This window comes from Urocitellus parryii, chromosome 12 (genome assembly GCF_045843805.1).
Source record: "Urocitellus parryii isolate mUroPar1 chromosome 12, mUroPar1.hap1, whole genome shotgun sequence".
NCBI lineage: Eukaryota > Metazoa > Chordata > Mammalia > Rodentia > Sciuridae > Urocitellus > Urocitellus parryii.
The window spans coordinates 71,665,822-71,692,371 of NC_135542.1; the positions used below are offsets into that span (position 1 = coordinate 71,665,822).

Genomic DNA, 26,550 nt, shown 5'->3' on the forward strand with positions numbered 1-26,550 from the left:
AGCCTCCTTATCAACACTACATCAGTCTTCCCATTGTGTTCTGATATCTCCAGTAACTCCCTTTACCATCTAAATAAAGTCCAAGGCTCAGCAGTGTTCAAAATTTTGAATCGTCCTTCCTCAAAAATCTCTTGCTAACGTTTGAACTATTTTTCCCCCAGTAACTGTGCCAGCTACAGGCCTCAGATTACATCATCCTTTTCCTAGACCCTGAGTTTTAAACTAGAGTAACCATTTCTCCAAGTCTACATTTCCCTGCCATTCCATCATCGCTTACACTATACATTACTTCCATCGGAAATGTCCATTCTCTTCCAAAGGTTCATTTCAAAATCCTATCCGATTTTAGGGGCTTAACTAGAATTCCACCTTGGTAATGCATTTCTATTTCCCCTAGCCACCGGTGAACATGGTCTTTGACAATCCTGATAAAATTTTGAGCCTCTTTTCTGACCATTATCTTATCTTCCCCAATCCTTCATGTATGGAGCCTTTTCTCCCCGTTAGCCTATAAAAGCTTTGAAGAAATCATGACCCAGATACTTTCATAGTCTCACATTCACTTCGTAGGCACTCAGTAATTATTTGATGACCCAATGAATGAGTGGATGAGTTAGTTGTTCATATTCAATAATTAGTAGTTCTCATTTATTTAAATAATAGGACAGAGGAAACATTTTATGGGTAGAACACTTATAATTGTCCTCGTTCTCTTCACCTGAGAAAAAAACGAATAAAGTCAATCATGGGAAATTTTACTTCGACTGATATCTTCTTTGAATAGTGAGATGAAGCTGTCCCATTTATTGGACAAATTTGGTACAATGTCATTTTTTTCCCCTTCTGATAGAGTAATTTAATAGAGTAATTCATGAGCAATTTTGATTGACATTTATTGAATTTATATGTAGAGGGGGAAGATAGAGATACAGAAACTGGGTACCAATGTGTGGTAATGAGAACCCATTTATGAATCTTCTTTTATAGTTGAAATAAGTGTAAAATTCTTGTGGGAAATTGAGCTTACCCTGACTCTCTACCGCACTCTGTCTCTAGCCATTCACTCATTCTCTATGCTGCTCCATATAGAAATATGACCTCACTCAGTTAGATACAGTGGTACATGCCTATAATCCCAGCAACTTGAGAGGCTGAGGCAGGAGGATCACAAGTTTGAGGCCAGACTCAGCAACTTAGTGAGAAAGTAAGACCTTAAGCAACTCAGTGAGACCTTGTCTCAAAATAGAAAAAAAAATAAAAATAAAAAGTGCTGGGATATAGTTACTGGGTTCAAAACATAGTACTAAAAGAAAGAAAAGGAAAAAAAAAGAATCATCTCATTCCTACAGCCTCCACAGGCATACTTCACCCTTTGATATTTCCTACTCTCTCTAGACTCATGTATTCTGCTGCCCTGTTATTACAAAGAGGTACTTGCATTTACTTGGCTAGAACACAGCCAGGCTACCTGTAAAGACCCCTGAAGACCTGTGTTAGTGGGTTTGAAGGTCCTCATCTGCATTTCCTATTGGTTTGCAGATATCTCATTCCACCTGGTCTTTAAGCCACCACTCAAAGATTCCTATGGTCTTTCTAGAACCAACCACCTATCTCTTGGCTCCTTGCTACCTGCTTCCCATTCAACAATACGTTATTGTTTCAGTTTTTTTTTTTTTAAAGAACACCTTAAAATTCAGAAAAATAAGAGACAACTGACGACAACTGAATTTAAATGTATAAAATCCTGTCTAAGTGCGTGAGGTCCTCCTCACAGCTTTGAATCCTTGACAATCAATGTCAGGTATCAGAAGCAGAATAGAGAGCTCTGACTTTATAAGAATAACTGACATTGGTGTAAACCCTCAATTTTACCAAGCACTTACACATGTATTGTTCTATTTTGCTTGGTGAGGTGTAAGACAAGCAGTGGTCATCTCAGACACAGGATGCAGATGTAGCAACTGTGGTTCAAGGTAATGGCACCAAAAAATATCAAATTCTGATCAAAATCCCAGGTCTTCTGAAATTATGATCATTGTCATTTAATCCACATGGGTTTATATGCTGTACGTTCCAAGGGGCAATTGGTCCTTTTGTGCAGCTCCATTGCTATGAAATACTTAGGGCTGCTTTGGCTGAATGCACTGGTCCTTTCTTGGGCCTGTAGAAATCTGATGGGTAACTAAAACCAAAATAAAAGCTTGGCACTTTTGCCTTCATTTTCTATCTCCTTTCGACCTTAAACGGGGGTCAGATTCTGTTCAACTTGGCATGTAGACATGTTAATCACTTAGAAGACTCTCTGTCTAAAAACTAATACAAGATTGATTAACCCTAAAGTGACCTAATCTCTCTTGTTCCTCTTCAAGACTGAAGACACCAAGATGAGAGTAAGGATATTTTCAAGATTCAGTGAACTGTGAGACACTCAGGTAGATCACCCTGGGATGGGACGGACTCCCTAAGCAGAAACACCATCTCAAGATGGGAAGGAATTGCTCTCTCTATAAATACCAACTTCTCAACACCCTTCTCAGGACCTCACAGAACCAGACCTGAGATCATGGTCAGCCAGATCTCTTGGGCCCAAACTGCTTAACTATGTGAAATTCTTGCCCCCAGCTTTTGTGGCCTCCCCTATTTAAACCTGAAGTTGATGTCAGCTCCCGGAGAACAGGGCCAAGAACATCCCCAACCCTGATTGTCCCAGTGTGTCTCTGCTGAATAAATCCACTTCCCCTGTACTACTCTTTATTCTTTTGGTTTTCAGGGTGAGTGGCCAGAACTGGTCTGTTGAGATCCCTGAATGCTGAGGGCCATTGCCAAGTAGGTATGACGCATCAAAATCTCCTTGCCAGCGTACCCCATGCTGCTTAGAGGACATTCGATGGGACATTGCATGTATGCTTTAGTAAGATGACCCTGCTCAAGGTGATCGAGGGTGGATCCAAGTTTGAGGAAGTATCCTGCAGGTTTGAGGAAGTATCCCGGTCCTTGGGTTTAGGGTGTTCCCAGTTTAAGAATATGGGTTTTAGGGAAGTTGAGGTTGAAGATTATGGCTGCTGGGATTAGGGTGTTCCTGCGGCTTGTTCCCGTTGAGTTCTCGTGAGATTAAAATGGGATTTGGAAAAAGCCTCCTGGAGTAGGTGAATTGTGAGGGCAGACGGAGACTGCCCCTGAACGTTTGTTGGAGGCTGGTGTGAGATCGGGAATAAAGAATTGCTGTTTGAACCTACAAAGCTGTGTGGTGGCTCGTGATTCTGTGCCAAGCCGAGACATTGGCATTTGGCACCTGAAGTCAATCCCCTCTCTGTCCTAGGATTCCGGTAACATTATCTACAAAAATGCAGGGTATTTTGAAGAGTTGTGGCTCACTGAGAAGAGTCATAGTAATAAATGCTAGCAGGAGCCCCCAGCAAGCTAACAGATCCCAGTATGATAAGAGACTCATCTGCATCCTGAGGAATCTCATAAAAAAAAAAACTCAATTTGCTTGATAATTGTAAATATCAGATATTGAAATTTTGATAAGAGGCTGGAATTCTTAGGACACCAAAATTTGATTTTTAGATGTGGCAGCTAGTTTTTGATTGCCTCCCACAAGGAGTTAATTGTCACCTGTGGAATCACCAGCCAACCTGACACTGACACCATGTGTGTGATTCCCACTGGGGGGGTGGGGCACACCCATCAGGCTTGAGTTCAGACTTCAAGATTTTCCTATAGCAAGGCTTTCAGACTTAATATTTTCATTATTCTTATGGTATGAGTAGAGAATGCTTTCCATTCTGAAATGTTATTACTAGTTGGAATTTTGAAATAAAATTGCCCAGAGAAGGAGGATGTATTTTTTTTTTTTAAGTACGATTCTAAAACGTACAACATGAAGACAGATTTTGTTTGTGTTTGGTCAACAGACTGTGAGGAAAACCTGGTGGGCATGTTAAATGGGAAATAATAAAACGAAATTGCTATGGGGTTGCATGTGGTAATCCATCTTCTTTTAAACTCAGTCTATGCCAATGACACTGTGGCAGATGGGGTGTGAGTTCAGGCATATAAATTCATGCCAAGCTAACTTTGTCTCCTGGCTTTAAATTTTCAAATTTACCTTTAAGTGAAAACTGAGTATAGATATATTATATATATATACACACACACACACACACACACACACACAAACACACACATGCACACATGCAAGCATATACATATATATGTATTTTCACTTTTGTCCCCATCCAAGTAGCAGCCAGTTTAGATACCTCTGATATCCTTTACAGCAGACAATTCTGTTGCCCTTGTGAGTTTTGTTTTCCTCTCACTGCCTGACTCTGGAACTGTGTATGGGGTTGGCAGAGGCTCTCGACCTCACACACCCTTTTGACTTGCACATGCATAGTAACTTGGTTTGGCAGGGGTTTTGACATCTCCTGTTCCATTGATCCTCCCTGCAACCCTTCTGGGAGGTGAACACTAGCCAGTTCCAGGAAGGCCTGTGGTTCCTGGCAGGGAGATGAAGAAGGGCTCTCAGGAATGGGATAAACAAAGTAAGAAGAAGGGAAACTGGCCACCTCCCTGGTTTCCAGTCTTTAGGTGTTGGCCAAAGCAGAGCAATCTTGGTTGTAAAGTAAAAGAACGCACTAATAAAACATCTGAACAAATCTATCTACATGGTGAGCATGTAACCTGGTAGGCAGGTGTGGGCCTCCCTATTGTCCAGGTCTGCTGATGCCAAAGAGTATATGAGTAATAAAAAGTCCAAAACCTCTCTGTTGAGTGTTCCAAGTTTTTTTTTTTTTTTTTGGATTGCAATAGTGGTCCTTTCACCTTCTGAATATAGTAGCTTCTTTGCTCTAAGGCTTGTTTTTTCTCTCTTCTGTCCTTTCCTCCTCCTTAACAAGATTAGGGAGACTGCTGTGTTCTTTTCTTCCCCTAGTTAATTGTCCTTGAACACACCCACTACACGAAGGAGATACTTGCTGTGGACCTGGGAAGTGAATGCCTCCCAGATTAACAAGTAAATCCTATCACACCATCAGGGCTCCCTGGGACCCCCTACCAGAGCACACCTAGAATGTAACTCTTGAAGAATTCCTTTAAACCGCCCCCCCCCCTCCTTCCTCCTGATGGGGAGAGTCACAGCCTCTAGGACAAGAGTCCCTTGTGTTTCTCTTTCTTCTCAAAAACCATGTCCTCGTTATTAAATTGGTACTAATTGGTATTGGGGACAAGGACTGAGTTTTTGGTTACAGTATTAACAAGCAGTTCGCTTTGAACACCTTCAAAGCATTCAGGGAGGTTATTATTATCCCAACCTGACAGGTGAGCAAAGTGTCCTGAAAAGGTAGGTTACCTGCCCAAGATCACATGCCAGATATAAGAACAATGATGAAGGTATCAAAATCCTGAGACCCACAGGTTATTTCCTGTCCTACTATACCACATTCTTCCATGTTTTTCTGAAATGTCTCAACAAGAAGAAAAGAAGAGGTTGAGAAGTTTTTTAAATGTTGGAGAAATTAATGGAAAATTTCAGTAGGGGATGAGTAAAAGGACCTGGGCAGATCTCTTATTTCCCCTGAAATCTTGTGTAGCTCTATATAAGTTTGGTCTTCTTTACCAAAACAACTTTTCTGATTTTAAAGAAATTTTCTCATTTCAAAATAAAGAAAAAAAAATATGTTGGATGGGGTAGACCTAGAGAATAAGTACAAAGGAACAGCAAATCCCCTACAAAAATGGCCTATTTAATACAGGTCAAAAAAAAGTGGGACCGGCTTTCAGCTTAGATATACAGGATAAAAGAGGTTAAAGCCACCAGTGGTTTTCTGAATATCTTGAAAGCACAAAGTGGGGACACACACACACACACACACACACACACACACACACACACACACACACACTTTATTGATGTTGCCAAAGAGCAGCTTCTAAAACACTATGTGCTTCATGGAATCAAATAAAACTCTTATTTTTTCCTTAAGCATGTGTATGTGTCTCTAAACTGAATTCTTTCTGTGCCTAGAAGATGGAATATTCTCAATAAGGTCACCAGATCCTGCTGGAATAGTGTAACACCCTAGGGCATGTCTCCACATAATTTGTTCTTTCAACATGCAAAAATACTCAAGCAAGGACCACTCATGAAGGACAGGGAGGTGAGAATTTACCCTCAAGGCTAAGGAGATGAAGGGCTATGACAGCTGAGCAGACTAGCAAATAGCCAGCTGTACCAGTTAATAACTGATTGGCAAGCCAACCCCCAATCACTCAACCAAGTACTGTAGATTTGTCTGGGCCTGTTGTGAGCACCCAGAAATACAAATGCTCTATAAGATACATAGAAAAAAAGATAGAGCAATTAAAATTGTTGCCTGTCATGTATGAGGAGGCCTTCTGGGGCTAAGGAGATAGAATTAATATATAGGCTCTGAGCAAGGCTCAGGAGTAGGAAAAGCAGATAGAAAGTGAAGATAGAAATATCCACTTCTTTTTCAATGAATCTAAAAGAAATTTTCAGCATTACCCAATGTGATAGTAATGCAGAAGTTGGAAAACTAAGTTTTATATGAAAGAGAAAATGTTTCATTTTATTATAACATTTCCTCCCTCAAGATTAAAATCAGTGTTACCTTTCATTCTAGATATTGATAAGAGATCCCTTCAGCTATGTAGGCAAATGCAGATAACATTATTTAAATAATTTTAAAGACCTGGGTTCAAATTCTATTTCTAACTCTTGGTGCTATATAAGAACTGGCAACTCAAGTCTTTCTGAGTCTCCGTTTTCTCATCAGTAAAATAGGGACATTAATAGCTCCTTCATCTAATCTTTGTAAGGATTAAGAAACCATACTATGAAACAGAATAACACAAGAGTTCTGACCAAAGTGCAGACACAATAAATATCTGACGATGTGAGGGTGAGACAGAAATCCAGAAGCAAAATTACAAAGGAAAAGGTAAAAATACTGGTTTTGTGGTGTTTGAACTTCTCAGCTACATCAAGAACATATTAACAACAATAAAAAAAAAAGGGTGTGAAAGTAGAGTTATCTGGGAAATTTTTTTTGAAGGTCTCCTCACTATTTAGTGAGTTTGTACTACTACCCCCAACAGAGGACTAAATTTGGGACCTAAGCCTAGAGAGACTAGAAGGTTTTCTGGAGAATATGGTTGTGTTCTCTGAAGAACTGACATCTGATATACTGAGAAAACTTTAATCTTGGGGCATCTGACTAGAACTGAGAGCACTGGACAGCGGCTTTACTTCCAGTGCTGAGGGGGCAAATGATGCAGTGAACTTTCTCATGGACAGAGGCAGGCCCGATGTGCATGATGGGCCCACAGGACTTCTGGAGCAGTGGTCAGAGTCTATGTGAGGGAAGAGGAGGCATTGCTGTCCACAGGGATAAAAGGTTAGAGGGTCCATCAGAGAAGCTTAGATGGACATAGCAAAGTACCAAAGAGAAGAAATGAAATTGACAGATTTGCCATACCACGTTTAGACATCAGCTAATAACCTTCATAAACTCCCTGCAGAATGGCAGCAGCTACAAGAAACAGAGGCTGCAAGAGGCCAAAGACCACTGCCTGAATTTTGAGTTTTGATTAGTCTTTTAGATCGGGGACTTTCAATTTTTTTGAATAAAGAGTATGCTTTATAAGGATTATAAGAATTGTCTTAAAAATAGTTCCAAACATTTTGTCTAACCTGGTACTTGATAAAAATACTTCAACACTCTGTGTGTGTGTGTGTGTGTGTGTGTGTGTGTATGTGTGTGTGTGTTTTGTGCCAGGGATTAACTTCAGGGGTACACAACTACTGAACCACATCCCCAGTAGAGACAGGGTTTCACTGGGTTGCTTAGGGGCTCGCTAAGTTGCTGAGGCTGGCTTTGAACTCTCGATCCTGATCCTCCTGCCTCAGCCTCCTGAGCTGCTGGGATTACAAGCAGGCACCACTGTACCAGCAACACAGTACATTTTAAAGTGATGGCTTGAGGTTAAAATAATAAACAAAAAAAAATGTGGCTTAATTAAATTAAAACATCATGCTTATTTAATGTAATACTTTCACATAAGTCATTAACACAGTGCCTGACACATAGGTGCTTCAATAAATGAGAATACTGAGAACACTAATAATGATGGTGACAATGATGAAGGTGATTTATTATTCTTTGAATAGAGAGTAAGGATAGAGCCAAGCCAAGAAATGGTTTCTCTCATGAAGCCACAGTTTTGCATATCATCCTGTTGCTGTGTATGATTCATACTTATGTCCCAGCAAAAATACAAATAATTATGTCACGGACCATGAAATTTCTCAAAAATAGATGGAATTATGCATGCTAAATTATAAATGCAAAGGTCTGTTATGTTATAGAAATAGCATATTAGTTCCAAACCTTAGAGTGTTTAAAGTCTTTTTGCAGTTCCAGAATGCCAAGGGAGATCTGAGGAGTGTGTATTGGAGAAAGTAGGGTAGATCATTGGGACTAAGGGTGGGAGAGAGAGGACGGGACCTCCTACAGATGGGCTATGAATACTAATGACTGACATCATACTCAGCAAACTCCTAGAGACCTGTGAATGCCAGACTCTCCTGTGACAGAGTAGTTATGGGAAGTTGGCCTACATATTACCAACACCTGTCATATCCAGGTGAGCTGACAAGGTCCCCCAACCTTGTTATAAACCTTTGAGCATCAATTAATACAATAATAGCTAACATTGTGGTCTGGAAGACATTTAAATGAGATTTCGCAAGTAAATAATTTTAATAATGCATGGGATGTGATAAGCCTTAAGAAGTATTAAAATAATTACTATTTAGTATTACTATGGTTATTATTCTAGAATTAGTTTCATCACTCAATTGTATCAGGAAGCTGCTAAATACAGCACCCTCACCAGTTTGTCACGAAAATAAAGAGAAAATCGTTGTCAATCCCTTACCTAAGGCTTTGTAAAGGGTAAACGATGATGAAGAACATAGTGATGTGCTTTGACCAAGGACATACTCAAACAGTAGAGATGCTATTTCGCCCATCTATCTGACCCCAAAGTCTGTGTCCTTAATGACAAAGCTATATTCCTTCTTGCATTTTCTTTAATAAAAAGCCACAGCAATTAATTGCAAAGACCAAGAAAGGGCTCTTTTTAAAAACAGACACAGAAAAAAAAAAGACTACATTAATGTGGTGTTAATGGGAAAGCCTGATTGACCTAGTGTGGTTAAATAGCATTGGAAGCAACATCCAGTGTATGAAAGAAAATTAGAAAATCACGGGCCAACAGCTGCACCAGGCCATAAAAACTGTACTTTCCTACATGAGTAAAGATGGGAGAACTGGCTTTGGGGTATCTCTGCAGTGGTAGAGGTGACTTTGTACTAAACCCATTCAACTTTCTAGTTTACTGAAATTTTGACCAATGATTCAAGAGGAATTTATCAGGGCTAGGGGCGGGGGTAGACACTAGAATTCTTGGATCATCCTGAAAGAAAGCTAGAATCTCATCATTACTGAACCCTAACTGAAGGAGACAACTCTCAGAAAACAATAGTGACTTACCCTTTTGGAATCTAAAGTGAACAATTGTAACATTACCCAGATGTCAGCTGGGGCCTCTCTGACCGTTATAAACCTACAGGAGCCTGCCGTGAATCCCTGTAATTCCACCAAGGGAGGAAAAAAAAAAATCTGGTATCTCCCTCCCCCTGTGTTTTCTGTGAGTTCACTGCTTTTTCTGGTTTCTTGTATCTCCATTTGATCTAGGTCAATAGAGTCTCTGCCTACAACAACAACAAAAAAGTTCTGCTCACTCAATCATTTATGAGTTTTTTCATTCATTCAAATATCTTGGTGCCAGAGTGTTCAGGTTTTCACCATCTTAATGACGAAACCTATTCTCAGGCCCTGCTCCAAAGGTATGCCAACAGTACCATGATTCCTTCATAGAAAGTTAAAAGATCGCCGTTTGGGAGCCCTTTATGATCCTCCTTAAGCCCCGACTACCCTACCAAAATATTTCTTCAAACAAAATCAGAGAATTCAAAACTGTACAATGTATCTGGTCCCCTCATCCCTGCCACAAAACAACATTGTTCCCAATCAAATTTACAGCTGGGGTCCTAAATGCAAATGAGTCTCTCCTGGTATTTGCATTGGTCAGGGGTGGACAGCCAGACCTGGGGAGGCCACGTTGACTAAAGTTTTGAAAGCACATGGGGAAAAGAGTGAGGGAATGCTCATTGGGAAGCCAAAGGAAGGCAGCTTGGAGCCCAGTAGGGATCAAGAGAGGCAGGAGGGCTGGAGGTTGCTGAAAGTCCTTGAACACTATGATCTGCCAGTTCCCTCCTCTTTTTATATCAAGCTAGTCTGAGTAGGTTTATGTTTCTTGCATTCCAAAGACATTTGTCTGATTTCCCCTTCAGAAAAAAAAAAAAAAAATGTAATGTCTGAGAGCCAGAGACTGTAAAGGTGTAACTCGAGGCCCAGTTTGCTTTCCCAGATGGCAAAGGAGCTCTTGATCACAAAGCCCAAGCTCTGTGAAGGCAACTCAGTTTCTCTCCTGGCATTCCCTGTAAGGTGACCAGCACCAAAGATCCATTTCTGGATGTGGCTGAGGACTTGTGATTTGTACCCTGGCCCTCCAGAACTCAACTCCAAGCACCTACAGATACTTGCTTCTCCACTGCGTAGATGCCATTGCTCCTAGGAGTTCAAGTCATCCAGTCTCCACCCCATGGGTATATGGTAAACTGGCACTTTGTCCTGAAAGGCATTTGAACACTGGATTCAGCTTGCAGGGAGACACTTTGCTGTTGTAGGAGGACTAAGGAAAGCTATTTCTCCCTGGGTATCATCTCTTTGCAGCTGCTCCAGGCTGACAGCCAGTGGCTGTCAGAGCTCAGCAAGCATGCTAGGTGAGCAGAAACCAGCACCAGGGCATGTGCAAAATGGGAAGGATGCAGCCTTTAATGCTACACTGGAAGCAAAGAGCCCATAGGTGGCCACAGGTCAGCATTCTCTATCTTGTGCTGAGACTAACCACACCAGTCTCCAGGGAGTCCGCATAAAGTGTCAGGTGTTTTTCCAATTTCCTGTCTCAGACTGTCACTATCAACCAGTGAAGGTTGATATGAGCAATAAAACTTGTTTTCCCTGGTCTGTTGCAAAACTTTTGAACTGGGAATTACAAGGCTGGATCTGAACACTAATAGATGCATAGCGATGCAGGTCAATTTCTCCTCAGTACATTTCTCTCACCAGAGAAAGGAACTGGTCAGACCAGAATTTCTCCAAGATCCTTTCTTTCTTTCTTTTTTTTTCTTTTCTTTCTTTCTTTCTTTCTTTTTTTCTTTTTTTTTTTTTTTTTTTTTTTTGGTGCTGGGGATTGAACCCAGGGCCTTGTGCATGCAAGGCAAGCCACTCCACCAACTCAGCTATATCCCCAGCCCCAAGATCCTTTCTTGCTCTAAGTTCCCATGATCCCAATGGTGGTGAGAGAAATCTCCAACAGAGTTGAAAAGAAAAGAAAACAAACAAACAAATAAAAAAAGTAAACATAGAAAAACTGTGGCCAGTGTAAGAAAGCTTTCAAAATAAGTAAAATAGATAAGGGATTTTAAAAAAGAAAAAAAAAAAAAAAGACTTGTTGGTAGGGAAAAAAAAAAAAAACCAAAAAACTTAAACTATGTTATGAGCTGGTCCCAAGGTCACAAGGAAGCAGAGGAAAGAACATTCAAACCAAATGTTAAACAGTAGGTCCCAGATAACTGCCTATGTGACAGAAATGGAGTTTCACTGGGGTGGGGGAGGTGAGAGTGGGATTACAGCAAACTGACAAAGGCTTTATAGTAAAGAGAATAGATTGAGACTGATTTCTGCAAAGCCGGGGAATTCAATGGAGATGTCAGAAAAGAAACAATGGTTTCATGTCTCTAATTGTCTTCCAAGTAACTGCTCTGTAATTCTTGTGTGGGAAAAGGAGAAACAAAAAAAAAGTCAAGTCTTACTTTGAAACTCAGCCTTATTATCTTTGTTCTGCATTATGGTGATTGCCACCACAAGGATCCCTTTCCCGGAAGCCACAGTCTGTCCTCTGCTTGGAAGTCAAAGGATGATTCTAAAGTGTGCTGTCCCACTTAAAATCCCATCTTCCCCACCTTCTGAAAGGACATTCAGGGCTCTTCTGAATGAGCAAATTTCCCTGCTCCCTGCTGAGAAGCTGCGGAGAGCTCTTCTACCCACAGCCTTCTCCTTCTTGGGAGGTTTTCATTTTTCACCATGAAGAGTGACTCAGGCTTACAGCTAACTGGAGTATGGCAGTGAGTCTGGCCAGAGAGCAGGGCAAAAGCCCGTGGAGAAATGTTCTAGAGCAGATGTTGACAGGACCACCATTCCAATCCTGTCTTTTGAGGAATTTGAAAATGAGATAAAAGGGAGTGTAGACAGAAGTGGAAACACACACAGGGACAAAGCAATGCCTAGAAGCTGCAAGGCAGAGGAAGCCAAGAGCAGGGAATCCAGGGGCCGTAGAGAAGTGCTCTCCCACTAGTACCAGTGGACCAACACAGAGAGGTCTCTGAGCTGCAATAATGGTGGGGCAATGGATTGGGGAACGCAGGGTTTGCAGATGCAAGGGAACATCCTAAGAGGGTTGCTTATGAGGTTCCAGGATGAAGGTTAGAACACGGCTCTCATCTTGAGTGGCCTCATTGCTCAGCATCTGAAAGGTCCCTGCCTTCCTAACTTCCTAGTGGATACTTAAAATAATCTCCCACAATCTGAAGTAATGTGAGTAACTCTCTTTCTGTTAAAAAAAAAGAACTCTAATAAAGACAGCCAACCTACAGGACCATAGGACCCTCCTTCCGTTTTCAATGTCATATCCTGCTGAAAGGCTAAGCTCAAAGTCCAACTCTTCTCTGAGCATTTTCTATTTAAGCCAATTATCTAGGCAAGGCAGGTGGGCTATCAGATTTCCTGTGGGCTGAATACATAAAGCTTGGGCATGCCTAAGCAGGATAGGACTTCTGCACACAATCTGGTTCACTGGGCTCCCTCGTGGACATTTTCCAGATAGCAATATGAAAGGCTGGAAAACGGGAAGATGTGACTTCTATTCAGGACTGGAGAAGGTGGGCATTGGGGTTATAGACTGGCCTGAGATCAAGAAGAATAGACTACTATCTCTCTTCAAGTTTTCTTAGAGATGGGATATGTTTGAATGGACAACCCTTGTTGGTTGTTTCTGATTGGGAGACTCTAGAGACTCAGCAGAAAAATACAGATAGCTTCAGGGCGAGATTTAAAGAAGGATGTGAGGAAGTTTAAGGAGGAGACAGGGTAAAAGGGAAAGCAACAAGATCATTAGATAGCACAAGGGCTCAAGGGCCTTGGAGACAAATTTTTAAAAAGGGGAGCTGATTAGAGAGAGAATAAAGGAAGAAGAAAGGACAAAGTTCTGCTTGGGTTGACCTAGAAGTGGCCCAGAAATAACTGCTCATTTCATGTAGTTTCACTAAGTGGCCACCTGAGGGCTCTCTGTCTTATGCACCCAGGAATCTTTATATTCTTCTCCCCATTAAAAAAACGATTTATCCTCAATTTGCTGAAGGATAAATTTAGGTTAATATTCTAAAGAAGGGTACCTATGGAAAATGGCAACCCCAAATGATTCTTCCTTTCTATTTTTGTTCTTGAACTAGATTAACAAATAAGCAAGACTGACCTCAATACAAATCCCTGGGTAATCAGAAGATTACATACAATAACCTCATTTAAATGTACTTGGTATTTAGTAAGGACTGGATAAATATTAGCTCCTTCCCATATATAAACACACGCAAACATACAACTTTGCCAAATGTAGGAAGAAACATAAGGAGGAATTAAAGCAACCCTTTATCCCACTAAAGGGGGCAGGACACAAAAGTCCCCAAATGAAATCAGTGCTGTGTTAGGAAGTGACTCTAGAGAGCAAATTTATGTTGCTCCTTTCATTATATGTTGCAGCTTATACATAATAGCCAGGGGAAATAGAACACAAACAGCTGGGAAATAAAGATGAAAGCAAAACTGTATCAGCAGGGAGAGACACACAACCCCCTGAGAATCTGGCAGTGTCATGAAAGATAATTTGAACAAGGTCACCTGCATGGGATTCCTCTTCTCAGAGAAAGATCATTAGATTCCTGCCCATTTATGACCATCTCCATGGGAATCAAGGTAGGGAACAGAATACATGGCCCCTAGCTTTCAAATTTCTACACTAAAGTTCTATCTATAAAATAAAACAGAGCTACAGACAAAAGCTAGAATTACTGTGAAGGCTAAATGTGGAATTTTTAGATGTCTGAAAACAAAGAAATTTTCCTTCCCAGCACCAATGGAGGTCCCCTACCACCACCAGACAGCGTGGTTTGTGGCCTTATGCTGCCCTCTAGTGTTCTTTTAAGGTATAGTAATGTGAGGAAAAAAAATCTTGAAAAATTCTAAAATCCACCAATAAACCTGACTTCAGTGGTTGACAGGAAAAGCAAAAGTGGAATTCTAACATAAAAGAAAAATAGATTGGGTTGAGGGTGTAACTCAGTGGTAGAGTGTTTGCCTCGCATGCATGAGACCAGTAAAAAATAGAGTGTAAAAAGCAAAGCCAATATTTATATGAAAAAGTAAAAGAGAATTAAATGTGCCCCACACCTTACAACCATGGCATATAGATCAGGGAGAGCTCCCTGAAACTGCAGACAATCATTATTCCTCAAACATCCTCCTTGAATGATAACTACCTCAGTTGGTCTGCAGTGGGATCTAGACATCTGTACTTTGCTAATACCACCACATGATTCTGAAAGTAGTTAAGGATTGGCCTCCCTTTGAGAAGAACCTAAGATGATAACAATGACTTTGACCTAGGTACAGAATAAATCTGATAATTTTAATTCTTTTTTTTTTTTTGAGAGAGAGAGAGAGAGAGAATTTTAATATTTATTTTTTAGTTTTCAGCGGACACAACATCTTTGTTGGTATGTGGTGCTGAGGATCAAACCCAGGCCGCACGTATGCCAGGTGAGCGCACTACCGATTGAGCCACATCCCCAGCCCAATTTTAATTCTTTAACAGTAAGTATACTTTGTAGGGAAAACACATATAAAATAAAACCATTGACCCAAATAAGAAAAATTCCATTTTTTTTTCCTGCATTTAGAGTGCCTCAATCCTACATGACTAGCACGAGGAAAATAATGCAGCTGGATTCAAGGGTGAAGGGTTCATGTAAAAGTTCCTTTGTCCACATAAGCCCCTCCCACACTCCTGTGAATAGGCAGGTGGGAAGAAGGAAGGATTCCTAGTTGATTTTACTCATGTTTTAGATGTCTCTTGGACATTGCTTCTTCAAGAAGTCTTCCTGGTGCTCCCAGATGAATTACAATGCCCTGATATAGTTTCACAATGTCTAGCCCTTCTCAGTCCTATTTGATCCCTCAACATCAATCTGCTCTGGGACACAGGAGCTCTTCATTACAGGACCCTGTCATTTTCTTCCCAACTCTGCTCTTCACTATTAGCTCAGGGTCAGAGCTCAGTAAGAACTCACCTCTGGCCAGTGCCTGTAGCCACACATACCAAAAGGTGCTTATGGTGGAGATGGACGTCATACCCCAGATCACATTCTTTTCCCACCTGACGTGGGTTCATGACACACACAGCAAGAGGGCTTTTTGGGGGTCATTGCTGCCAATGGATTATGCACACTTACTTTATAAGAACCTCAGCCTGATTTTAGGGACTTGCTGTCATTTTTTGGGTTTGGTCTGATAAGTCTGTAAACACTTAGGAATTTCATAAAGTTTAAGGGGATAACTGTTGGTAAAGAATCTAAATTGTTCATTTGGGAAATTCAACTCCAATTTAAATGTTACTTAAAAAAAAAAGCCAAGGATTACTAAGCATTCAATATTTGACATCTTCATATTGTATAATATGTTGCTATATACTTCATAGTTTTAGTTACTTTTTATCATGGGAAAATCCTTTCTTATATTCAGAATCAAGAAACATTTTATGTTTTAAGAAAAATCATCTGTGTAGGTTTCTAAGATTTATAATGATAGCCTACAATTACCCATACCAGAAAGAATCCTATCACAGTCTCCTGTTATGCTCACTTTAAAAAATCACCACCGAGTCTTCTGTGCCAAACAGGGTCACCCTCCAAAAAGGACAAAACCCACTTTGTTCCCCCCAGTCAGAGAGAAGAAAGAGAATGAGGTCTGGCTGTTACACAGCATTTTCTTTGAATTTCATGTAATTTTTTGAGCTAAGCTATTAGATTTGTGGGCACCAACAGGATCTCTTTGAAGCTAACAAGAGGCCACTGTGGAAAAAGGGAGATGGCCATTACTACACATTTTAGGTGCTGGGCAAATAAAAAGTAAATGTATTCTGCAATTACAGAAAGTGGAACACTTTTCTTTCATCTTTCCCCTTATTTAGAAAAAGTATTTTTTCCTCTAGAAAGAGTTCTGTTGCGTTTTCTCTTTCTAGCTGCCTGACTCCATGGTTTGTTTACCCTTTGAATCAAAGGGGAAAATCCCATCAATATAAATGAGCAGCTCCTTTTGAGTAAACTATGCCTGCAATGTTATCTCCAGGGCTCCGAAATGTATCAGGATGGAGCAGAAGGCACAAGAGAAAGAGAGAGAGTGGGCAGAACAAGGTTTGCTGCTTTCTGCCTAGTAGTTTTTTTTTTTTTTTTCCCCCCCTGTGGGCAAGTCATTCAAACACATTTCCCACATTCAGAATAACCTGCCAATGATACTTCCCCAATGCTTGTGGTTGTGTTAAATCAGATGGGATGTTTGGATACTATTCTTAGTCAATCACAAAGTTTCATTCAAATAGAAACTTTTGTTATTTCCCATTATTGACACACCTTCTAAGTATTCTTCCTTGCTCACTCAAGAAATCAAGTATTAATAAGAAAGGAAGAGGTCTGTTTGACTTTCTTAACAGCTGGTGAAAGAAGCATTCCTGCCCATATGTGTCACAGTGTGTGTGTGTGTGTGTGTGTGTGTGTGTGTGTGTGTGTGTGTTAAGGAGTTGGGGGAGGAAATAGAATTCCCTGCTGGAGACCTGGGATATTCCAAGCTCAGACTCTTGTTGGTCAGAGAGTCTAAAAGCAACTCCGAAACCTCACCAAGGAAAGAAAAGTAATAAACTCTGGAAGAAACTCTTCGTACCTCTGGTTACCTTGGCTCCATATCTACTGAAAACTGCAGGGACTAAGGAAACTTGTAAATGCAACTTCTCCTTATGACATCAGGATGATGAGTACATTTTTCTCACTCTTTAAATTTTAAACATGCATGCATTTTAGGTGTTGCATTTTTTTTGAGCTGGTATTAAAAATACATATGTTCTTTCACATTAAAGTGAGAACAGAGCCTTGTGTGTTGTATTATTAACTATGTTCTGGAAATGAAATTCTGGTCAGCCTCTGCAGAAGAAGTGTGCATGCGTGTGAGCGCGCACACACACACAAACACAGAGGCATGTACACATCTATAAGCAAGGGATTTTCCACTTGTGTGCTGGCCCTGTGGTGTGATGCTGGTGCCTTTGACTCAGTGGGTACTTACTCTTCAGGTCTAAATTCCTGGCTCCTGCGGTGATCTGGGTTGTGATTTTTGTGTCAATCTTTACAGTGTGGAGATTGCTGGTGTCCCTTGATATCATCACGTTGTGCCACTGATTGTCATTGAGTGGTTTATTAGAACTCCCTTTGATGAGGTTAGCACCATTTCCCAAATCAAACACATAATGTAAGTACCTGAGGAGAAAATGAAAGAGAGGAAAGTGTCATAATGTTTTGATGGAGTCAAGACACATGTTTGGTGGGGCCGTGGTGGGGGGATTCTTGGGATCAAACTCACAGCCTCTTGCCTGTCAGGTAAGCACTCTACCACTAAGCCACATCCCCAGCCCCAAGTCAGGTATTACAAATGGTGATTTGAGTCTTTTACAGGTGGCTCCACCCTTGCTAGAAGTCCTGAGCATGAGTTTTGTGAGGCTAATCAGAGGGGAAGAAACTACTCCATTTCAGCAGAAGGCAGGATCATTCAATATGCTTTCCACATTCCCAACTCTCTCTCCATTATCTGCTCACCACACTGAATGGTGATTCTCAGTTTCTTACACCCCCCTTTCTAGAATCCCTGTTTTTATATTGGAAATGAAATGTTCTGGAACTTTATATATTTGGCCTATTGTAAATATGCAATAACAGCCACTAAATGGGTGAATGATAAATGTCCACATAAATAAAGTCAATTTTTCATCCTACTTCCAAAGAAATTTTATTTAAAAAATCCTTTCTAAATTATTCAACTCTAACATGAAATTAAATTAAGTGAGATTTAGTAAAATTTAAGTAATCTGAATACTTGAATTAGCAGAGATTGTCCTATAGTCTTGTATAAATTCTTTTGCAGAATATGTTTTGCATAATGAGGAAATACACAGTGAAAGTGTGATTTTTATAGAAGGCCTAATAAATTAGAACTTGATGTTATCTGGACTTCATCTGTGGAGATGTCTATATAAAGGACTGTACTGAATCCATTTTTATTGAATTCCTCATTTATGAGGTCCCTGTTCCTGTTTACCACCTTATATGCCAGCACATTGTTTCACATGTATTTTTTGAACTAGAGGTCCGCTTGTCTGAAGTTTTATTTATTTGTCATTGAACCAACATACACTTACCCTTTAACTAATTCAACTACGATAAAGTCATTTCCATCCCCACTGTTATATAGAATTAACCCATCAAGGGATGTAGTCTTGAACTGGAAGAAAAGATGCATAGAAGTGTAGGCCTGCAGGGTAGCTAAGGCAACGTAGCTCGATTTGGTCTTGAATGTGACAGGGTCTGCTATGATGTTCCTGAAGCCAAATCTGGCATTGAGCTCACAATAATCGATGTCACCATTTTTACACAAGTCAATGTATGCCATTCCATTAAATGTCAGGCTCTGCAGGTGTCCAATGAAGTTGGAGGGGACAGAAGAAAGATACCGACGTTCTGTGATGATGCCAGTCTCTATGTTATGGAACTCCAGCCTTGTATGGTCACCTGCCATTTGACCTAAAGTAAAAGATAGCAAATTATTATCATTTTCTGTATCTGAAAGTTACTTTCAAATGTAGACTTCCATAGCAATATCACATTTTAAAATATAAGAATCCCACATCATCCTTGATAGCTACATATCGTGAGTACGCATAGTTGATGTGCACACAGGTTATGGGCTAAGGCTGGCTTTTGTAACAAAATGTTCTCGGGTCAGGTTTGAATCCTTGTTCAAATTTTAGTCTTTTCAAAAATCATTCTCAATAAAAATGTTACAGAATTTCTGGAAAATGAGAGAAAGAGAGAAAGAAAAAGAGAAAGAGATAGATAGATAGATAGATAAATAGATAGATAGATAGATAGATAGATGAAGGAAGGAAGGAAGGAAGGAAGGAAGGAAGGAAGGAAGGAAGGAAACAAGAGAGGAGAAGACATGAATAAGAGGAGAGGAAAGAGAAAGCAAAGGTGAAAGGCAAGCAGGGAAAAAGGAATCAAGGATGATGACTGTCCTAAATCATCCCAGTAGAAATTGCTACATCACAGCTTTAAGTGATATTTTTCTTTATATTCTTCCCAGAAAAACATATAATTCTATATGTTCCTATACTAATAGAAAGAGTGAAGAGTTAATGACTCTTTTTCCAATAGTAGACCATAAAAATAGGTTTAAGTTAAATACATTCTTTTCACTCTTCCTTTCCTGTGACAAGTATGCTGACAGTCTTTCTTTGAGGAAGGGTTCTCCCAAACACTTCAGAAATCTTTGAATCTCTGGAACAATGCCATTTTCTCTGGCATCATTTTGTTTTGGATAACCACACTGAGCACAATATACTCATTTAAAGCATAAGCAAATTGAGAATACCATTACGTGTTGTGACATTACTACAAGGTACAATCTTGAAACATCCTCGAAGGAAGCTTGGCTGGGGATTGACTTAGTGATTCACTAGTCAATGCTGCCCCCATCTTTCTTCATTCCCCCAGATTTCCCAAGTTCATCAAAGCCAACTTAGTTCTGGGTACTCTTTACTAGTAGTTCCTTCCTAGCATCCTGTTCTTTTTTATTTTTTTGAGTTATAGTTGGGCACAATACCTTTATTTATTTTTTAATTTTTTATGTGGTGCTGAGGATCGATCCCAGCACCTACCGGGTGCTAGGCGAGCACTCTACCACCTAGCCAAAACCCCAGCCCCTAGCATCATGTTCTTGTCTAATTACACTCTCTGCTGCAAGTCAAAAAGGTCATTTAAATTGCAATCAAGTTCTTCCAGCCAGATTCCTGACTAGCTTCCCTACCCAATTTTGCATAATTGGAAAATTTACTAAGCTTACCCTAGCCTGTCATCCAGGATATTATGAACATAATTAATAGAGCTAGTTGCAGAATCAGCCCTTGATAAAATGGGCTGAACCCCTGGGCTTCATCCCAGGTGTTATGAAGACCAAACAGCCACCTACATGGGCTCTGAAACCGGTGTGACAGACCTCCATGTCTTTAAGCAGAACAGTAAAATATTAGGTGGTATCTTAAGGAATTGTCTATATGTGGAATATAAAAGATGTGCCCTTTTTTGTGTAAGAAAAACTGTTTACATATTTGACTTTGTTGATCGTAAACTCATTGCTGTAAAAAAAAAAAAATTCCCTGAATTGTACTTTACCTAACTTTCAAACATTCTTTAGTCATCCTTAATCCTTTCTGATATCACTCCAGGCATCCTCCCCATGTTCTCTCTTTGGCTATTGGTTTTATTCGGATTACCACTCTACACACTTCTTTGTAAAACAAAGGTGTCACTGTAAGTAACCATGTCTTCTCTGCATGCCATGTCTTCTGAGAGTCTATCTGATTGCAAAACACTGTTACAATCCTTGCAATTCTTGCTCTCCTATGACATCACCTCTCCTCCTATAGTTCTTCTTATTCAATGACCTTGAAACTGCTCTGCAGGGTTCTCCCCTCCTTGGTAGCAAATAAAATCAAACTTTAATAATTTCCAAATATAAAGCTCCAGGGACACCAGAGGCATTGAATTAATAAGCAATGTAGAATGAATATGAAGAGAATATGAAAAATCACCTGGGTTCGGATATCCCTGGTGTTGATTTTTATCTTTTTTGCTGCTTTAAAATCTGAGTGTTAACTCAGTGGACCCCAGCCCAATCCTGACACTGCCATGCTCCTTCTTAAAGTCTCTATTAGTCAAAAGCCAACAGTAAGAAAATATCCAGGAAAAAAAAAAATTTCTAATGCTTAAAACTAAATACTACCCTAAATTGTCAACTTCTTGGCAGCTCTAAAATAGACAGGAACATTTTGTTTAGAAGGACTGAGAAGTTCAGTGACAAAAATAACACTTAATATCTGCTTTCCTTCCTCAAAGGAATAGAATATTTATGCAGAGCATAAATAATAAAAAGGTAGTAAAATAATATTGAGGCAACAATGGCCAAGTCACAAGACAAAAACAGCATGGTCTATGCTCAAAAGTTCGCTTTCACTATATTAAGCATATATAACCACACAGACATTGATGGCAGAAAAGCCTTATTCATGGAGGGGGGGGGGATTAACTCCTAGAAAACATTGACCATTACCTTTCTTTCTTGTTTTTCTAACTGTGAATTGAGCCCAGAGGTGCTTAACCACTGAGCCATATCTCTAGCCTTTTCTATTTTTATTTTGAGAAAGGGTCTTACTAAGTTGCTTAAAACATTTCTAAATTGCTGAGGCTGACTTTGAACTTGCGATCCTCCTGCCTCAGCTTCCTGAGTCGCTGGGATTACAGGCGTGTGCCTCCATGCCTGGCTTAAACATTGTCTTTTAAAAAGTTACTTTCTGGGCTGGAAATATAGCTCAATTATAGTGTGCTTCCCTAGTATGTGCGAGGCCTGAGGTCCCATCCTATCAACAACAACAACAACAACAAAGAGTGAACTTATAATTTACTCCTGACTTTAGTCTTCATCAGTAATGCTATTACCTCTACTGTTGTATATGTAATGTACGTCATGTAAATAAGAAAAAGTAAAAAGCTTTAAAGGAGGAAAATTTTATGAAGAAAGATTTTTATGGTTCTAACCATTTAAAAATGCACTGTCATTTCTAGAGATTGAGTGGGCAAGAGAATTTAGAAGTCTTAATATTCCTCCAATCATGGTGTCTGGGACATACCAGATTCACAGTAACCTCCAATGAGAAAAACCACACACCTGTCAGATACCTGGAGGTTGAGTCAGGAAAATAGGAAGCTGGAGGAAGGTCTCAGTAACTTAGTGAGAGACCCTGCCTCAAAATTAAAAACAAAAATACATAAAAATAAAAGGTTAGGGATGTAGCTCAGTGGCAGAGCACCCATGTGTTCAATCCCCAGTATTGCAAAGGAAAAAGGAAAAAAAAAACACGATTATGTTTTCTGAATGGTGTGTTTGCGTAAAAAGGACAATATCTAAATCAAAATAGATGACAAGATTAATTATTTCAGGTTCAGCCTTGCTCTGAATTAGATTAAATTTCTGATATGGAACAAAATAGCCCCTAAGCCTTAAATCTACTGGTTAATTCATTTAAAGTCATTGCAGGTGCAGTATATATGCCAGGTGCTGTGCTAGAAAATGAGGAAACAGAAAGGAGGGCAGCAGACACTGCCCTGTGTTCACACAACTCACAGTCCACTGGGGAAAGGCAGACAAAAAGAGGAGAGCACATAAATAAATAAATACTGACACTCAGAAAATGCTATGAATCTGATGATCCAGGTGGGTGTGTGTCAGAGGAATTGGAGCAGGTGTCTGAGATCATATTTAAATAAGATCTGAAGGATTAAGAAGCAGCAGCCAGGCTAAAAACTGGGGAAGGGATGGGAAGAAGTGGATTCTAGGGAGAGCAGACAGTTGAACAAAGACTTTGGGAGGAGCCAGAGAGTCCTGAGCCCAGAGATTAGTGGCTCACATGAGATGGAAAGGAGGCCCAGGGCAGATCTCTCACTTCACTCTGTGTTTGTGTGTGTGTGTATGTGTGTGTGTGCATGCCCTTTTGTGAGTACAATAAGTTAGAATGAAGTAATTGTAACAGGACATGGACAAAATAAGATAATTTTTGTTGATATAAGCTGTAGGATTTACTAATAATGTGCAGGATGATGGGGAGGCAGTAAACCTTGGTTCCTGGCTCTCAGGCTTGAGTGACTGGATGTATGGTCCACTCTACTCAGTGAGGACACATACCAGCCCAGACACACACGATTCCAGAACTTTTGAACAAAGCAATGAGTTGAAAACCAAGTCCTCTCCATGTAAGGATCCAATGTATTTTGTACAGTCCTTTCCCATGTGAGACCCTCCTTGGGCTTCTCTGCTAGTTACTCTTGACCTTGCCACCCTGGGTGAAATGTTAGAGCCTGTAAACAAGTCAGGATGGCACCTGGCATTTTGCCAGGGGGAGTGGTTTGTGAAGTAACACCAGGGAGCCATTAAGTGTGGAGATTCCTTATTGGTTGACTGCTGTATCTAGTTTATGTTAATTAAGATAAGCTGTGTGGAATGGATATATACCCCTCCTGTCCCACTCCTGCTGTATCGATCTACACAAGTTGCTCGTCACCCCCCTCCCCCCGTTATTTTGCTGTAGCCAGACTGCAGGACTGCAGCAAAAGCCCATTTGCTTTCAGGGCAGCTTTGAATGGTCACAATGGTATTTGAAAAATGTCTCATTCTAAATGTAAGTCCCAATAGCAAGTTCCCCCTTGCTACTTTTGGAAACCATTTTTATTGTACATAAATCAAGGTGAGCTTTTATTATCATGAATTGTATCCTTCATGAGATCTTTAACAAAAAAGAAGGTATGAAGGATGGAATGGAAGGAGGAAATGAATTAAATGACTAACCCAAGTTATTGATAAACTCAGCATGTGAATATATATGTTGAGTTGTAGGCAGGGAAGAATGGGAAGAAGAATCAAGAATGAACATTGAATTACTTTTAGTTCATTTATTGGATTACATTGGTATGGGCAAAGCAATTCTGAAATGATTTCAGATGCATTATAAGAATGAGCAAATAAATAAATGAGATCTCTAGGAGTCAGGATTCTTGGCAAAAAAGATGGAAATACAGAATGTGGGAAATGAACAAAAAAATGCTTCAAGTATGAAGGTACCAGTGTGAATCCATGTTTTCAAAATATGTGCATGCGCACATTTAAGCACACATGTGATTTAGATGCACGTGTGTGTGTTTATATGAATGTGTAGGTGAACGTATATCCCCATTTGTGCTGATGAAATAGTCAAGAAGCAGACCCCAGCAGTGTTGGGTACACCTTTCTGCCCAGACCTTTTCCTCTCTAGGAAACTAAATGGTTAATTCCAAGAGGGGAGTATGATAAATAAAAGTCATACCCCAAACTTCATGTCATGCCAGAAGGTAAAAAAGAACTAAAACAAATAAAATTGAAGTTGGGGCATATCAAAGGATGGTAGCTATCAACTTGCCAGGACTCACACTAGCTAAAACAGGGAAAATGTGAGCACCAAAAAAAATTAAGAGTAATTATAAATTGTTGGAAAAATGTAGAATCTGGTGGTCCCACAATAAAGAAGAGAGGAAAGAGGGAGGGAAGAAGGGGCAAGGAAAAATCAAAGAGACAAAGAAAGAAGAAAGAGATAAAGGACGGTTGTGGATCACAGGAGAAAATAAGTGTTGGCTGTAAATGTGGAAGGGTGCTGGAATTTGAAAAAAAAATCATTTTGTAACTACTGTGGTGAAGACTGAATTAGGAAAAGATCTTTGATAAATGTAAAACCCTGGGAAAATTTTTGATAAAGTGGAAGGCTGTGGGTTTGGTCTTATTGTCTCTCCACAGTTTATTATTGCCAGGGAGAAAACATAATAATTATACAGTGAAAACTGAATGACACATAGACCTACTCATCAAATTTAACCACCAACAGGGACATGGATGGCATGTGCCTCCCTGCATGCACTCCAGATAGGACCCTGTAAGGTCACAACACTGACAATGTGGTATTTCATTGAGAAATGTTAAAACTGAATTTAATCACGAAGAAACATCAGATAAGCACAAACTGAATGACTTTACATTCGTACAAGGTAAGAAAGGAATCATATATTTTAAAAATATCAATGTCACAAAAGACAAAGAGTGTTTATGGAAATGTAGATTAAAGAAGACTAAGGAGACAGGACAACAAAGTGATCTGACTCTACGGGGCTTATTGTGCTGGAGGGAAAATATTTATATAAACAACATTGAGTGAACTAAGAAAACTGCAGTATGGAGGACAGAAGAGATAAAACACATTGCATCAACACAAAATTTACTGAGGTTGGTAACTTTTACTTTGTTAGGTAAAGGGAGTTCAGATCTTTAGAAAACACATGCTGAAGTATTTTGGGTGGAGCTCCAATTAAGGGTGGACTGTCTGGAGCATGGGAACCCTCTGGGGTTTAACCTAGCAAAGACCTGTCCCTATTGCCCAAGAACCTTCTTGTGCTTAAACTCAAGTAATTAATGTGGAGATGTGATCTACAGAAGGGACTAATATCCCCATGGGTCACATGCTTGGATTGACTTTCAGAGAAAATAAAAAAGTATGCTGATTCTTCTGTCACTTGGCTTCTTGAGGTCTCCAGTGGACTGCTCCCCTCAGTCAAGATTCTACAACATGGGGATAGAACTTGACATCCTTGATATTAGAGTTTAATCTCCTTAGCTAAATAACCCCAAATGATTTATTATAGCCTAAAGTGAAAAGGCAAGTTCACCTGTCAGAAGGCTTGTCCATCCATCTATTTACTTAGAAGCTAAAAAAAAAAAAAAAGCAGAACTTGCTTCTGTACATCCCCCAAATATACAAGAAACTAAGAAACTGAACAGAAATCAGCATCCAAGCGGTGACTTCAATGTTTTATGAGGCACTAAGATATTTGTCAAGCCTAGAGATTAAACTGTGCCATAATTTCTTCTTGAATTATTAAAGGACAAAGAAGATGACATCAAAAGTGCTGTTCATTTGGGAACAAATACCTAACAGGCTGCTTATTGAAACAAATCGTTACTAGAAAATCTGGAGTTCAGAAAGGTCTGGATGTCTAAGCTGCACGTTGTGCTGGAGGCTTGGTTTGAAAACACACAGCCAGGAAATGAGAAAGTCCGAAGCTTTATTAGAAGAAAAGGCAATGGGGTCGAGGGCATTTACCTGTCATGGCCTGTTGATCATCCACCGTTAACTTCAAACTTTTTCCTCGGCGAACCACACGCACAGTGTGCCACTCATTATCATTGAGGTTATAGCCAGCAAAAAGGGTCTCGGGACCTTTGCCTGTAGAATATGCCAAACAGTCATTATGGACACTCAGAATTAGTC

The 26,550-nt window shown here is 39.9% G+C and overlaps 1 protein-coding gene across 31 annotated transcripts in view; it reads right to left on the bottom strand.

Moving 5' to 3' along the window:
- Positions 1–26,550, bottom strand: part of Nrxn1 (neurexin 1) — a 1,068,088-nt gene that overhangs the window by 519,944 nt on the left and 521,594 nt on the right. For all 31 annotated transcript variants that reach the window (XM_026385712.2, XM_026385711.2, XM_077792122.1 and 28 more), the window contains 3 exons: positions 26,383–26,505; positions 18,790–19,171; positions 17,664–17,854 (listed from right to left, as the gene is read on the bottom strand). In XM_026385712.2, the coding sequence (XP_026241497.1) occupies positions 17,664–17,854; positions 18,790–19,171; positions 26,383–26,505 (696 nt within the window). The remainder of the gene's footprint in view (positions 1–17,663; positions 17,855–18,789; positions 19,172–26,382; positions 26,506–26,550) is intronic.